General features: G+C 43.6%; 1 protein-coding gene across 1 annotated transcript in view; it reads right to left on the minus strand.

Annotated features, from left to right (window-relative positions):
- The window catches only part of fgd1 (FYVE, RhoGEF and PH domain containing 1), a 30,605-nt gene extending 20,150 nt beyond the window's left edge, over positions 1–10,455 (minus strand). Inside the window, exon 1 of the mRNA XM_083976005.1 lies at positions 9,296–10,455. Within this exon, the coding sequence (XP_083832131.1) occupies positions 9,296–9,473 (178 nt within the window). The 5' untranslated portion in view covers positions 9,474–10,455. The remainder of the gene's footprint in view (positions 1–9,295) is intronic.
- Positions 10,456–17,450: the final 6,995 nt, after the last annotated feature.

The following is a 17,450-nucleotide window of genomic DNA, read 5'->3' on the forward strand; positions in this document are numbered from 1 at the left end:
AAACAACAGTTGCTTTATGAAAATCTAAATATTCTCTCTGCACCTTCACTGCTGCAGAATACCAGATCACAGATCTGTGATTGACAGTTGAGCTCTGTGCTCTGCTCACACAACCACCAGGACTAAATCCACATCTTCCACACGCCACCTGTCACCCGTCATCAATCTGTCCATTAATTCACAGGCTACATTAGGTTTAAGTCTCTTTAAGTCATGCTGTAGTGGTCCTTTAAGCGGTCCTATTGATAAATGGTGCATTCTGGGGCTCAGTTCATCCTCGAGAGGGTTCTACGGGGCCTTAATACGATTTTAGGTCTTAGAGGGGTTTCTACTGGTGCTTTATGTTGCTCTAGAAATCTTTTAGGGGGTTCTATTAAGTTTTTAAATGATCCCATTGGCCAATGAGGTGATCCTAGTATAGTTATTCTTAAGGATGTTTCAGAGTGAGTTCTATGTCCTTTATGTGGTTCTTGTTGTCTAGTTGTGATTACAGAGGTTTCCTCACTTCGTTCTTTAGGTGCATTTATAGGATCCATAAGACATTGTGGGGATTCTGTGGGTGGTTCTAGTCTTTTAGATGGTTCTTGTTCTCACTGAAAATGTTCAAACTTCTAATCATTCTTTGGGAGGTTTTATCGATCATGTCTTGTGGTCATGAAGACCACTAAGGAGGTTCATGTAGGAATTTAAGTGGTTCTACTCATACATGTTCCAAGTGTTTTGCAGTAATTGCGGATGTCTTTTTTTTTTTATACATCCTTTACATTGTCACTGAGGGAACAACACAATGTGTCTGTGTTGTCTGGTCTGCTATGTGTCACAGTTGTGTGATGATGTGAGTGATGTTCAGTGATTTTCCCTGTGCTGAATGGTACTGTTCAATCTAACTCACTGGATAAGGTTCTTAGGATCATTGAGGTGCTAGCTGCTTTATGTTCTATAGCTGTCAATGGTCATAGAGGTTCTGGCCTGTCGGTGTGATCTGATCTCAGGCCAGCTGTTCTGCTGCATTACAACCTGTATTCACTGGAGCTCCTGATCAGACACAGACCAAACGTTAACAGCACCAGCACTTCAAGGGTTAACATGAAGAGATTCTGATTCTGCACCCACTGTGTGTGTGTGTGTGTGTGTGTGTGTGTGTGTGTGTGTGTGTGTGTGTGTGTGTGTGTGTGTGTGTGTGTGTGTGTGTGTGTGTGTGTGTGTGTGGTGGAGGGGGTGTGTCGTCTGTCTGCAGAAACAAACCAACACTGCACACATGCTAATTATTAATACCACCTCCATCCTGCTGTTCACACTCACACTCACACATACACATACACACATACATACACACACACACACACACACACACACACACACAGTCCGGATCTTGTCTGTTGAATCTGTCAAATGCCCGTGTGTTGATGGAATACAGCATGTATTGATCATTGATCAGCTGATCTGAGAGCAGCAGCAGAGCCCCACATCTGGCAGACGCAGTATCACGCAGCCATACTAGCCTACATTCACTGCGGCGAGATGTCGGTCAGTGTGTGCACGTGCATGACAGCCTATGTGGACGCGCATTTGCCATTCCCACCCCCCCACAACACCATGCATCATGAGATTATTTTCATTACCATCATGATGTTTCTGCAGAAATCAAATAAAAATGAATCACAGTTGTGATGAGGCTGCAGCTGTGTGCGCGTGCGCGTTTGTGCAGCGGTTATCAGCAGCTACGTGTGTATGTGTGTGTGTGTGTGTGTGTGTGTGTGTGTGTGTGTGTGTGTGTGTGTGTGTGTGTGTGTGTGTGAGAGAGAGAGGGGGAGAGATGCAGATGCAGATGCAGACTCACCCCTGGTCAGGCTGCTTCTGTCCATGTACATCGCGCAGCAAAACACAAATCCGGTCATTAAAGAAAATGTTGGTGCGGGGAGAGAGCGGCTCTCCCGGTCCACAGCAGGAGAAGAAACCGGGTCAGCTCCAAACACACACACACACGCGCACGCACACACACAGCGCGGTCCGGACCGGAGCGGAACGGTTCGGACCCACAGACACACCGACAGCTATCCGACCGACCGCAGACCGACAGGCTGCCGCTTCAGGACGGATAAGTAGGTTAGATCCGCTCGGTTTGGTTCAGTGGGCTGCCCGGTGTGTGAGCGGCGGGCGGCAGCAGGGAGGGAGGGAGAGAGAGAGAGAGAGAGAGAGAGAGAGAGAGAGAGAGAGAGGAGAGATGGTGGCTCTCCCTGTGTCTCTCCTCCATTTTGGTTTCCTTGACAACAAATTAAGAAGAAGACTGAGAGGGTAAGGTTGGGGGGGGGGGGGGGGGGGGGTAGAGAGCAGAGCAGTGATGACAGTGAATGTAAATCTGATCAGAAACCTGATGGTCTGACTGTCTGTCCTTGGACAGCAGTATACCTACAGTTAAAGGGATAGTTCACCCAAAATTCAAATTTCACTCATTATCTACTCACACTCATGTCGACTAAGAGCTGTGAGAATTTTCAGAGTCCTCCGTGCCTTCTCTGAGTTACGGGAGGGGGGGGGGGGGGGGGGGGTCCGCATAGCAGTATTTGTCCATATAATGGTTGTCAATGGATACCAACTTTCTTCGTCCAAAAAGACACACCAAAAAACATCTAAATACCTCCATAGTGCTCGTCTGTAATGTCCCTCCTGAAGCCCCGACATGAGAAATTGTTCCGTTGGTCAGTGCACTGACACAGGAAGAGCAGTGAACTGAGACACTGGGAGCTTCCGCTACAAACAAGCTTAAAATATAGACTTATTTAATATTTTTCGGAACAATTTCTCATGTCGGGGCTTCAATACAAGAGGGACATTACACACGAGCAGTATGAAGGTATTTGGATGTTTTTTGGTGTGTCTTTTTGGACGAAGAAAGTTGGTATCCATTGACAACCATTATATGGACAAATACTGCTGCACGGCCCCCCGTAACTCAGAGAAGGAACGGAGGACTCTGAAAATCCTCACAGCTCTTAGTTGACATGAGGTGGTGAGTAGATAATGAGTGAAATTTGAATTTTGGGTGAACTATCCCTTTAAAGCCACAGTGAAGCTGCTCACTGACACCAGCCCACCAACAGACTGTCTCTGGATCGCTCCATCATGGGTCTGTAACATCTCAGTCATCTTCAGAACATTTCCAGAATAGAACGAGTCAACCTGGAAGGTCCAGATGGTTCATGAGGGAGTCACCCACCACCAGACCAGGTAGTAATAAAGAAGAAAGGAATCAATTACTATCCCAGTGTTTCCAAACAGTCCCCGAGGTGGGTTCTAGGTCAGCTCCAGGTCTCCTCCACAGGGAGCCTCAGCCCAGAGGGTCCCTCATCAGGTGCCATCCACCTGGTCAGAATCAGGACTACAGGGTTGAGGTCAGAGTCGGGCTTAACAAAGCATAAAAAAACAAGTGCCCCTCTTCCATTGACATCCTGCTGAACCTAAAAATATCTTCCAGCCTTGGTCTAACTCCACCCCACAGCTGTGTCACTACATGAACAAAAACAAACATTCTCCATTAAGCTTCTGACTGTGGACCACATAGACAGGAAACTATCCCAAGCCTTGAATCAAACAAACCAATATCAGTCTGTGTTAGATAAAACATACATGCCTCACTGAAACAAACACTCCCCCTGGTTTTTGAACCAACATATTTGAAAGAGTATCTCCATGTGTAGCCTACCTATGGTTATATAGACTAGTTAAAGGGGCAACGAGGAGTTTTGGAAAAACGAAGCGTTTTCACACTACATTTATGAGCCTCTGCGCACCGTGAGATTCTTTGACCGGCGCAAGACAGACTCATGTTTTCATTCATCAAGAATTAAAGTCAGAGGCTCGAAGACGATCACATACCGTCGTAGTTCCGACCATAAATGGCGAATCGGCGGCGTTATTCTCATGACTCGCCACGAAACCGAAAGTAAAGGAGCCGACCAGCGTTTCCACCACCACTAATAATAACAAAATAACCATAGAGACAAAACGATATATTTATCAAAAATGGGCCCATTAACAAGTGGTAACGTAGATTCATCCACATTAACGTGAGACTTTTTTATAACCAAATAGAAACTCCACGTTGTCCCTTTAACATTAGCAAACGCAGCTGTTTATTTACCAGTCCAAGGGAAACACTGTGAGTTCAGTAACAAACCTCATCCCTGTTTTCACCACAGCTGTGTCAAGGACAGTGTTGGGGACAATACTTTTAAAAAGTAATAAGATATAGTTACTTGTTACTTTACCATAAAAGTAACTAATTACCAGGAAAAGTAACTATTGCATTATTTGAGTATTTTACAAAAAAGTATGTCAAATTACTTAAACTCGCCCCCCTAACCCCCTAACCATAACCCCAAGCTCCCGTTTATCTGGAATTAACCAACTCACTCAGTATTCCTCCTGTGTGGAGGAATACTGAGTGAGTTAGTTCCAGATAAATGCCTCTTTTCCGACTAGTTGATAGACTGAATAAAAAATGTGTATATAAAGTAGCCTACACTTTAACGAGTCTATTATTTTGTGACGGGACTTCTTGAGTCAAGTAACGGCCCATTTTATTGTCGGTAACGGTAACTGCGTTATAACGAGGGACAGTAATTTTACTCGTTACTGAAAAAATGTGCACCATTAGTAACAGTTATTTTATCACGTTGTTATTCCCATCACTGATCAAGGACAAGAGAAACACCAATGTGTCCTCTACTGAGGATAACATGGCAACCAGCTAGCCCATACTGTATCTTCTGAAAGTGATATACTAACCAGCCCTGGGCTGTAAAATGAGGTTACTGTAGCGTGCCATACAGCTTCTTGTAGGCCGATGGTAAACACAACGATGGCTGTAGCTTTTGGTAAGCAAACACCATCATCACCTCAATCACAACCATCAGCACCTCCATCACTATTCCCACCAATTCCATCACCACCCACTTGCTGGAAGATACCATGTTCAGCAAAACAGAGAACTTTGAACTCCTCTTGTCCATGGAGAATACAAACCTCTGCTCCCTCATAAGGCCAAAAAACAAACACACCCTGTCATCATCTGGCAGGGGAGGAGATAAAACTACAGGTTGACCTCTGACCTCACAGAAGCATGCACGCACACACACATACACAACTCCCATCCCCCAGAGCAACAGTGGGCGACCCAGTGACCTAAAGAGAGCAAAGCTTGCTCGTCCATTCCCTCAGGACATCTATGAATGGGGAGAGTGTATGTGTGTGTGTGTGTGTGTGTGTGTGTGTGTGTGTGTGTGTGTGTGTGTGTGTGTGTGTGTGTGTGTAGCCTTGACATGTCTGTGGAGAGTTGAGCTGTTGGTCTGGTCTAAAACTGGGAGGAGGGGATGTTAACAGTTCTATGCAGCTATATCTATTTTGTGTTTTGTGGGGGTGGGGTTGTGGGTCCCCAAGAGAAATGCGGTAGTACTAAGACAAACTATTCTAGTCTCAAACAACAAGACTTTTCTATTTGCAGTGGGAATGGTAGAATGGCACAAAACATGAAACAATGCAAACAGCAGCAACAGTGCTAAACAGTAGCATCAATGGAAAAAGGTAGGCCCTAATACCCAAGACTGATGTCACTGATGACATCACAGACGGACTCCATTAACACCTGGTTTTAATACCAAATTGAGATCAGATTGGCATCTCAATCTACAGCAGGCTAACAAGCAACAAAGACACAATAGAAGGTTGTCATCTGATAATTGTGTTCACTCTATCCATGGCTTCTTATAACATGGCTGCTAGCTGCCCAGCTGTTCATCATATTTCAAAGGTTTGGTGGGAATTATTAAAGTAATTCTTATTCTTATTCCTATTCTATAGTTGCTCTGTATGCATTGACACCACAGTTGCATTAAGTGTTGATAGTAGTCACAGTGTGTCTACTGTCTAACCATGTTCACTGGTAGTTTAGCCAGGAGTTGGGTGGCAAGGTAGCTAACATGCTAACTAATTAAAACTTCCCCAAGGAAGGGCTTGTAATATACAATGACCTGAGCTGAGAATGCTAACCCAGTGGTTGGTTCCCAACCTTTTTTGGCTTGTGACCCCATTTTGACATCACAAATTTCTGTTGGCCCCCGATCACGTGCAGTCATGTGATTGCGACCGTCAATCATGCGTCAGCTTATTTATTTTTATATGCTGCATTTTACTTGAACTTGATTTATATTTGGGAAAGTGAAAGTATGGAATACAGTTGTTTAAGATTATGTGTGTGGTGTTTAAATCATGAAAAGTATAGAATATTTTTATCAGTCTTTTTTTTTTTTTTTAAATCAATTAGTAGACATGTCAGGCGACCCCCTTTGAATTCCAGGCGACCCCATGTGGGGTCCCAACCCCAAGGTTAAAAACAGTGTGCTAACCTGTTCAATATAGTAATTGAAGAGCTTGTCTGGAGAGCTAGCTAACCTCTGCTAGAGAACATGTTTTTATCTTTACACAAGATCCATGAGCCTGCATTTGACATTTTCAAGTTTCTGCTTTGAGTTTCAACTCATGAGTCTATATGTGAAGTAAAACATGTGACATGGCGTTTCCACATGCAGGGACACCTGTTACAATTTTATATATGGAACTAATCATGTTAACTGAAACATGCTGGTCAGTTTGATTCTACATGTAAACCACAAATATACAAGAGGAACAGTTGACACTGTAGTAGAATCACCAGTGGTACTTCAATGTGTCAGTAAGCGTTCTCTCTCTCTCTCTCTCACACGCACGCACACACACACACACACACACACAGCCTACACACACGCGCGCAGAGTTTGGTTTATCTTTCGTGTAGAGCAGCTGAATCTGTCGTCTATTTTTAACCCTCAGCTCTGCATTCATATCTGCTCATATCTGTCTCTACATGTCCTGCTGCATGGCATGCTGGGAGGCCGTGGGTAGGGTGACTAAGGGTTGTGGGGGGGACAACTTTGGGACCAGTGAGGCTGCTGCAGGATACGTCACTGACCTCTAGACCAATTTGTCACATGTGAACAAGTTTCATACTTCACATGTATAATGGTCATTTTTCATGACCTTTCACACATTGTGTGTGTCTGTCTCACTTACTCACACAACTCAGTATCAAAATTATTATCTGTAAGTTTTCCATCAGTGTTTAAACCACTTTGATTTTAGCTTTGGTAAGAGTTCAGCTGGTTGCTTGGCAACTAAACCCCAGATCCCAAATCCCATAGCCTACCTAACCTAGACCTTAAACCAGGTCTGAACCCTCACACAGCCGTTTGATGATGTGAGGAACAGAAAACATAAGGTTTATAACGCTTCCTCACAAATAATCACACACACACACAAACATGTGCCGTTTTCTTAGATGCACAAGTAGGCTACATCCTGAAATACGATGCAACAACTCATTTCATCGGGTGAGTACAAACATAGCATCATTTTTTAAGTTAGCATCATTACGTAGGCTACCTGATGTCTTAAAGGGACAACGAAAAAGCAAAGTGTTTTCACACTACATTTATGAGCCTCCGTGCGCACCGTGAGATTCTTTGACCGGCGCAAGACAGACTCATGTTTTCATTCATCAAGAATTAAAGTCAGAGGTTGGAAGACGATCACATACCGTCGTAGTTCCCACCATATTCGGTGTTTCGGCGGCGTTATTCTCATGAGCGTCCGCGAAACCGAAAGGAAAGAAAAGCTGGTCGGCTCGACCAGCGTTTCCACCACCACTAATAATAACAAAATAACGATAGACAAAACGATACATTTATCGAAAATGGGCCCATTAACAAGTGTGGGTAACGTAGATTCGTCCACATTAACATGAGACTTTTTTATAACCAAATAGAAACTCCTCGTTGTCCCTTTAAATGATGACTTTATAAACCACTACAACCAAGAGTGTTTGGCATGGAAACATGTGGTGGAGCCTTCATGAGAGCTGGCAGATGAGCTGAGAAGGGGTAGGAAGGTACTCATTCACAAGAAGTACCTTTATTTCCAAAGGAAGTGTCTGTACTCACATCATTAGTGTCTGTACTCCAGAAGGAAGTATTTGTACTCCCAAAGGAAGTATCTGAACTCCCAATGGAAGGATCTATACTCACACAGGAAATATCTGTACTCCCAAAGGAAGTGTCTGGACTCATGCAGACAGTCTGGGTACTCATACGGGAATGACCCAAATACAATGAAAACTATTATTATTATTATTATTATTATTATTATTATTATTATTATTATTATTATTAATATTATATTGAGACACTGAGCAAACTGATGAGTTCAGGCTGAAGAAGACCAGAGATGGATGAGGATCAGAGACTGAGGACCTACATCTAGACCTAGAAGCAGAACCCGGACCAGCTGCCAGAATGGCTTTAAACACAGGAAATCATGATTCTACACAGATTCACTCATTCATATAAATCATGCATTTCTTTTCATATCATTGGATTCATCTGAAAAAACACCATCACATGACAGACACACAGCTTTTTCTCACCCATTGATGCTAAACATGGAAACATCATGTGACCTGTCTGACCTCAGCTTCACCAGGGAGTGAGAGGGGGGAGGAGGGAGAGAGAGAGAGCTTTACGTATAATTAGATTGAGTGTAATGTAATGAACTGTGTCACTGACTTTTAGTCTCACACATTAAATCCTTCAAAAACCCAAAGATCTGAACCTGAACTGGAACCGGAACCGGAATCTGACGATGGTTCTGTTGATTGTAGAGTTGCTTGAATCTCATTGGTTTTTCTGTGCCATAATGTTTAGTTTGAGGAAACTCTGACTTTTTACTGTTGTCAGATATTTTGTCTTCAGTTTTCTGAATTTAAAGCAGAAATAAGCGATCCGGTGGTTTTGGCTAACTTCCTGTCAGCAGATGGAGTTAGCAGTCCCCGCCCTCGTCCCTACGTCACCACATTCACACACAGAGAGGACCGCCCCTTTATGCCGTTCTCTCTCCTCATTGGATAAAGGTTGTAGGATACAAGGAAAGTTTTCTCCTCGGCTTACAGCAGAGCAGAGTGACTGACAGACCCGTGTTTCAGACCAAACACTCTATAGAAGTGATTGGTGTCGGAAGATACAACTATTTAAGACTTATATTAACACAAACATTCCGCTTACTTCTGCTTTAACATGAGAAACAACAAAAATCCAAAACGTCTCATAAACAAAACAGTTTCATAGGCTACATCAAACACCTTTACTCAACACGTTTCTGTTTCTGAGTGAAGACACACACACGGGGTCTGAGCGGGCGACTCACTCACCTGTCCTGCAGGCAGAGCCGCTGCCGTGGACCGGTGGTGGTGGTGTGGGGCTCAGGTGGTAGGAGAACCTCATGGTGCCGAACTGACTGGAGAAGGAGGCGGGAGGAGGAGGAGGAGGAGGGGGTGTAGGGGGGAGGCCGAACCCCAGCAGGGCGCTGCGAGGTCGGTTCAGCTGCATGCCGACACCTGCACAGGTAGCCTACGTCAGACCACAACCTGTGCACAGATGTGAGGTTGGTCCCGAGGTCTCACTGAGAGCTTCAGTTCATACTCATGGTCCACACAGACTGAAAAACAAGACTCTTAATCTGAAGGACTCGGCCCCAAATACAGTTTGAACAAGTCACTTCCTGTTTCTTCAGGCTCAGAGAGACCATCACCACCACACAGACCCAGTCCAGGAGCAGATCGTGGACGACAGTCTACTCTTCATTAGTTAACACGTCTCTGGTGGTTTCATGTGGACTCTCCCCCCTCCTTCATCCTCCCCCTCTCTCTCCCATCCTCCCCTCTTTTTCTTCTCTCACTCTTTGAGAAAACCAAACTCCACTAATCTCCTCTCCATCTCCGTCTTCACGTCTCCCTGGACTCGGCTGACCTCAGAGACTCCACAGAAACGGCCGGACGAATCCGCTCAAATGGATCCAACAATAAAAACCATCTCTTAGGTTTTGTGCTGCGCCTCAGCTGGTTCAGGTTTCCTGTTGCTCCGACCGCTCTCAGATCAGATCAGTAGCAGCAAGAACACAGAGAAAACGGAAAAGTAACTGTTCCCAGATGAAACCTGATCCAGATTTGATCCCCTCTCATTAAAGCGGACTCTTCTTCTCTGTGGACTCCTGAATCACTTCAGTCCAGAATGTGCAGACTCAGCTGGTCCTGCAGAACCGCCTTCACTTTTCCTTCAACACTCCTTCAACCTTCAGCACACTTTTCATGATTCCTCCTCCTGTAGCCGTCCTCTTGACTCAGTTCAGTTCAAGTTTGTCCAAACAGACAGACAGACAGACAGACGGGAAGGCAGGCAGCCAGACGGTCAGTCGGTCGGTCGGTCAGTTGTCTCCCTCTCTCTCTCTCTCTCTCTCTCGGCAGCTTCAGGCTTTTGTGTGAAAATCTGATCTGAGCTGCAGACCGACACCACAATTCCTCCTCCTCCTCCTCCTCCTGCGTCCAGACATATGATCCCAGACCAGCTCCCCTCCTCCTCCCTCCCTCTCTCCCTCTCTCTCCATGGTCTGTTTCTCATTTTCTCTTCTTCTGTTTTTTTGTTTTTTGAGGCTGAAACTTGAAGCAAAAGGAAAACTGGAGAGAGATTCCAGCAGGGCTTTTTTTATTCTTCCTCTTTTCCATCAGACACAGACTGTGAGCACCACAGACTCTGCTCCATCTGAAACTTTTTTCCCTTTTCTTTTATTCTGACTCTACCAAAGAGCAGCAGATTTAACTTCAGTGTTAATCCAGCAGAGGGCTCCACCATCTGCACACATCAGTGAAATCTCCTGATGGCAGCAGATCACTGCAGGGTTCAGGGAAATCCTTCAAATATACTGAACTTTGGCTCTGGTTGCCTTGGGTGTTCTGTGTTTACATGAGCCACTCAAAAATTCAAGATGGCCACCATTTCCAAGATGGCTGCTATTTCTGGCAAGGGGGTGTCTTCTTTTTTTTTGCAATAGGATCACGTAGTTTTCCCGTATGAAAGATCTCGGTGTCAAATCAAACATTTCAACATCATAGAGACATTTTTGTACACTGTAAAAACTTAAACCTGGTTGTTTCAGCCAACTCAAAAAAGTTTTCTCATGAAATCACAACTGTTGATTTTTACATTGAAGATAAAATATTTTGTTCGATATTTTTGTTTCAAAGGGGACATATTATGGAATTATCACTTTTTGAAGGCTCTTTAACTGCAGGGTGTGGGTGTTTGTCTCGCCTTCTGGCGCCAAAATGTGAGAATTGACAAAAAAAAATCTGTAATGTTCAGGCTCAGGTTGAAATCCATGTGGTTTAATGAGCCATTCCCTCAGATGTCTTCCAGTTATGTAACTAGTTTTCGAATTTGCATTATACCACCCCTACCTGGGACCGGTAGAAGGGGCGGAGCAAGCAGTGGTTCATTTGCATTTAAAGACACAGACACTGAAAGCAGCCGTTCTGAACAGGGCTGTTTAGAGAGGATGAAAAGAGCTGTGATGTTTGATCCTTGGGGGATTTTGACCGAAGCATGTCACAGACATGTCTTTAAGACACCTGGGAACTATTTTAATTTGTGGAAAGGAGACATGATATGTCTCCTTTAAATGGGAACAGTGTAAATGTTATATTCTTTCATATGAATGCGGATATTTGACTTTAGTTGATGTTCAGCCTCATGAGGGAGCAGAGATCTTCACCCTCCAAAGACAGGTGTGGTGGTGTAAGTGTCAGTGAATTAGTGAATGAGGGTGTGTTTGATTTATGTCTCATGTCAAACACACATTAGTCTGTTTAAAACTGTGCTTTATTGATATCAAACCGTTTAAAAATATGCTCATCTTCATGTTGGCATGAAGTCAGCGAGCGTCTGACCTCCTGCTCCTCAGACTGTAACGACGCTGAACACCAGGAGGAAGAGGACAGCAAAGATGAAGAAACATTCAGGGGAGAAGAGAAAAGAGGAGAGGTCAGAGGTCATGCAGGTGAAATCCGTTCTGGTTAGTGTTACAGGGACATTCATCAGACTCCACCCACTACACCTGCTCTACCAGTGGCTTCATCACATGTCACATGAGACCATCACACACATAGCGACTGAATAACTGACTGACTGGACCTAAGATAACCAATCATCAATCATCAATAATCAGATCTGATCTACCTGTGTGTCCTCCACCAGGACGTTATAGACCAAAGGGGAGGAGGAGGAGCGACGAGGACGCCTGCCTGGACTCACTAAGGGATTGTGGGTAGTGGGGGGCAGCAGGACACTGTCAGCACCTGCAGCACAAACACAGAGTGATAAAACTAAATGGCCACAAGTAAGTGGACAGGAAACTGTCGCCATTTCTTCTTCATGAGGTCACTGAGGGTCAACAGTCAGGAGAGTAGCAGAGTAGCAAAGAGCAGCAGATTTAACTTCAGTGTTAATCCAGCAGAGGGCTCCACCATCTGCACACATCAGTGAAATCTCCTGATGGCAGCAGATCACTGCAGGGTTCAGGGAAATCCTTCAAATATACTGAACTTTGGCTCTGGTTGCCTTGGGTGTTCTGTGTTTACATGAGCCACTCAAAAATTCAAGATGGCCACCATTTCCAAGATGGCTGCTATTTCTGGCAAGGGGGTGTCTTCTTTTTTTTCTTTTTTTTGCAATAGGATCACGTAGTTTTCCCGTATGAAAGATCTCGGTGTCAAATCAAACATTTCAACATCATAGAGACATTTTTGTACACTGTAAAAACTTAAACCTGCTTGTTTCAGCCAACTCAAAAAAGTTTCCTCATGAAATCACAACTGTTGATTTTTACATTGAAGATAAAAGGTTTTGTTCGATATTTTTGTTTCAAAGGGGACATTATGGAATTATCACTTTTTGAAGGCTCTTTAACTGCAGGGTGTGGGTGTTTGTCTCGCCCTCTGGCGCCAAAATGTGAGAATTGAGAAAATCTGTAATGTTCAGGCTCCCTAGGTTGAAATCCATGTGGTTTAATGAGCCATTCCCTCAGATGTCTTCCAGTGATGTAACTAGTTTTCGAATTTGCATTATACCACCCCTACCTTGTACCAGAAGAGGGGGCGGGGCAAGCAGTGGTTCATTTACATTTAAAGACACAGACACTGAAACCAGCCGTTCTGAACAGGGCTGTTTAGAGAGGATGAAAAGAGCTGTGATGTTTGATCCTTGGGGGATTTTGACCAAAGCATGTCACAGACATGTCTTTAAGACACCTGGGAACTATTTTACTTTGTGGAAAGGAGACATGATATGTCTCCTTTAAATGGGAACAGTGTAAATGTTATATTCTTTCATATGAATGCGGATATTTGACTTTAGTAGATGTTCGGCCTCATGAGGGAGCAGAGATCTTCACCCTCCAAAGACAGGTGTGGTGGTGTAAGTGTCAGTGAATTAGTGAATGAGGGTGTGTTTGATTTATGTCTCATGTCAAACACACATTAGTCTGTTTAAAACTGTGCTTTATTGATATCAAACCGTTTAAAAATATGCTCATCTTCATGTTGGCATGAAGTCAGCGAGCGTCTGACCTCCTGCTCCTCAGACTGTAACGACGCTGAACACCAGGAGGAAGAGGACAGCCAAGATGAAGAAACGTTCAGGGGAGGAGAGAAAAGAGGAGAGGTCAGAGGTCATGCAGGTGAAATCCGTTCTGGTTAGTGTTACAGGGACATTCATCAGACTCCACCCACTACACCTGCTCTACCTGTGGCTTCATCACATGTCACATGAGACCATCACACACATAGCGATTGAATAACTGACTGACTGGACCTAAGATAACCAATCATCAATCATCAGATCTGATCTACCTGTGTGTCCTCCACCAGGACGTTATAGACCAAAGGGGAGGAGGAGGAGCGACGAGGACGCCTGCCTGGACTCACTAAGGTATTGTGGGTAGTGGGGGGCAGCAGGACACTGTCAGCACCTGCAGCACAAACACAGAGTGATAAAACTAAATGGACACAAGTAAGTGGACAGGAAACTGTCGCCATTTCTTCTTCATGAGGTCACTGAGGGTCAACAGTCAGCAGAGTACCAAAGAGCAGCAGATTTAACTTCAGTGTTAATCCAGCAGAGGGCTCCACCATCTGCACACATCAGTGAAATCTCCTGATGGCAGCAGATCACTGCAGGGTTCAGGGAAATCCTTCAAATATACTGAACTTTGGCTCTGGTTGCCTTGGGTGTTCTGTGTTTACATGAGCCACTCAAAAATTCAAGATGGCCACCATTTCCAAGATGGCTGCTATTTCTGGCAAGGGGGTGTCTTCTTTTTTTTGCAATAGGATCACGTAGTTTTCCCGTATGAAAGATCTCGGTGTCAAATCAAACATTTCAACATCATAGAGACATTTTTGTACACTGTAAAAACTTAAACCTGCTTGTTTCAGCCAACTCAAAAAAGTTTCCTCATGAAATCACAACTGTTGTTGATTTTTACATTAAAGATAAAAGATTTTGTTCGATATTTTTGTTTCAAAGGGGACATATTATGGAAATATCACTTTTTGAAGGCTCTTTAACATATATTTGGGTGTTTGTCTCGCCTTCTGGCGACAAAAGTCAGGAGGTGATGTAGCCAGCTGTTTGAACATGGTGAGACACCAGAACCACCATGGTCCTGGATTCAGGTTCAGTAATACTGAGCCAACACAGGCGATGATGAGGCAAGTACTGACCAGTGTGTGAGAGGTGAGACAGGTCTGAGCTGCACCCCTCCTCCTCCTCCTCCTCCTCCTCCTCTTCTCTTAATTCCACACGTCTCCTCCTGAGCACCTCCTCTCGTCTTATACTCTCTGCTCTCTTCTGGAGGAGGGAGACTGACGGTGATGTAGTCTCTTGGTGACTGTTGTCTGCTGGTTTCACCGGAACCTGGACCAGATTCTCCTCGGCCCTCTTCTGTGTCTGCCCCAAGCTCTCTTCAGACAGTCAGACACACAGATGAATGAATGAATGAATGAATGAATGAATGAATACTTTATTTCAAACATGTGAATAACATATTACACTTGAAGCTAGGGTTGCAAAGGGGCAGAACATTTCCAGTAAATTTCTGGTAAATTTCCAGAAACTTTCCATGGGAAGTTAAGCTGGGGAATTTTGGAAACATTCCAAATTGGAAACTTTCCATGGGAATTATTGGGAAATTGGGGGTAATTTAAACAAATTGTATCATATCCAAACATAAATGTAAATATTTTGTTTTGTCATAAGCAGACATCCATGCAAAATAATACAATTAAAAAACATGACATTTCAACAGATTTATTTGTGAGTAGAACTTTATCAAGTTTTAATTCTTGTATGAACAATCAATTATTTTACTGAACAACAAAAACATGAATGGTGTGTAAAATATTACTTACTATATTGGATTAAATCTGGTTGTTTTAGCGAAGATTATGCTACAATATATTTTCCCCAACTATATTTAAAGCAGAAGTGAGTGATATTTTTGTGTTAATATAAGTCTTAAATAGTTATATCTTCCGACAGCAATCACTTACATAGAGTGTTTGGACTGAAACACGGGTCTCTCAGTCCCTCTGCTCTGCTCTGAGCCGAAGAGAAAACATTTATCGTATCCTACAGTTTTTATCCAATGAGTGACGTAGCGACGAGGACTGTTATGGTGCGTTCAAGGAAACTTGTATTTTTCCGACCGTGAAGTGGTACCAGTTCGATCTGGTACGAGTTCACCGGTCGGAAGTTACGAGTGGCCGTTATAGTGACTTTCACCGGTAAAACAGGTCGGAAAAACACGAGTGGGTTGCCTGGAACGCTACAAAGTCGTAAGTTGTGACTTGAAGCTGTAATTTACGATTTCAAAAGCCTGCCTGGAACGCAGCATTAGCGAAAACGACCGGATCACTCACTTCTGCTTTAAGTTCCCTGTTAAGGGCCAACCTTCAATTTTGTAAATTTCATATTTTTTCCCGTTTATTCCCATATATTCCCGTTAATTCCCATATATTCCCGTTAATTCCCATGGAAAGTTTCCAACTTTGGAAATTCCTGGAACTTTGTAACCCTACTTGAAGCACTAATCGATAAAAACCTTGTATGTTTGAAAAGGAATAGGAAGAAGCATTAGCTTATCAATTCCTACCCCTTCTCCACCTAGAATCCTAGGTTATCCTACTTCCTGTATATCCTGTTTTTTGTTGTTGTTGTTGTTTTTTTAATACTCTCAACAAAACAAACAAACACCAACAAACAACAACACCATGACTGCTTGTGTCAAAATAAATACAATAAGTGACAAGTATGGTAAAAGTGTGAAAACCTTAATGTTTGTCATAGCCCTCTTCTTCCCTGTACCTTGTAAATACCATCTGTTTGGATTTGCTCATGGTTGGACATTGTCTGAGCTCCTCCGCTAGTCTGTTCCACAGTTTCACTCCACATATTGAAATGCAGAAGGTTTTTAAAGTTGTGCGTGCATACAGATGTTTAAAGGGATAGTAGCATTTTTTAAAAGTGGGGTTGTATGATCTACAAATAGCCCCTAAGTACTTTAATTGCAGTAGAAGACTCTCTGCACTCCTCCTGTTAGCAACACCAGCCCATAGTCCTGCCCAGAGATTTACAACATACATTGTTGTGAATGGACCCAAAGAAACGGCCTATTTTCGCAGCCTAAAAGAGGTTTTACGTGAAAAAAAAATACACAGTTCCATTGTTCGCTATAATATAATTTTTTCCTATTTTCCTAATATAAAATTTCCTATTACAGCGAACAATGGAACTGTGGGTTTTTTTTCCCAGGTAAAACCTCTTTTAGGCCACGAAAATAGGCCGTTTCTTTGGGTCCATTCACAACAATGTATGTTGTAAATCTTTGGGCAGGGCTATGGGCTGGCGTTGCTAACGGGAGGAGTGCAGACAGTCTTCTACTGCAATTAAAGTACTTAGGGGCTATTTGTAGATCATACAACCCCACTTTAAAAAATGCTACTATCCCTTTAAGGTTCAGTTCCCCCCTCAGATTATATCCCCCTTCTCTCAGAAAAAAACATGCTTGAATATTTACTGGTAGTATGTTATTTGTTGCCCTGTACATGATTTGTGCTGTTTGAAAGTGCACCAGATCAGTGAGTTTCGGTATTTTGGATTTTGAGAATAAGGGGTTTGTGTGTTCTCTGTAACCACTGTTATGAATTATCCTGATTGCTCTTTTTTGCAGAATCAACAGTGGTTGTAGTGTAGATTTATAAGTATTGCCCCAAATCTCTGCACAGAGACAGACAGACAGAGAGGCAGATGGACAGAAACAGAGAGAGACTTCTAGATTCAGCTTTCAGCAGGTTCCCTGAGCTTCCTCCTGCAGACTGGACTCACCTGCATGCTGCAGCACCTCCTGCAGGCTGCGCTGGGTCTCTCTCAGCTGCTTCAGCACCTGCAAACTCTGCTGGACCGGGTCTCTGTACC

This window comes from Trachurus trachurus, assembly GCF_905171665.1.
Source record: "Trachurus trachurus genome assembly, chromosome: 7".
NCBI lineage: Eukaryota > Metazoa > Chordata > Actinopteri > Carangiformes > Carangidae > Trachurus > Trachurus trachurus.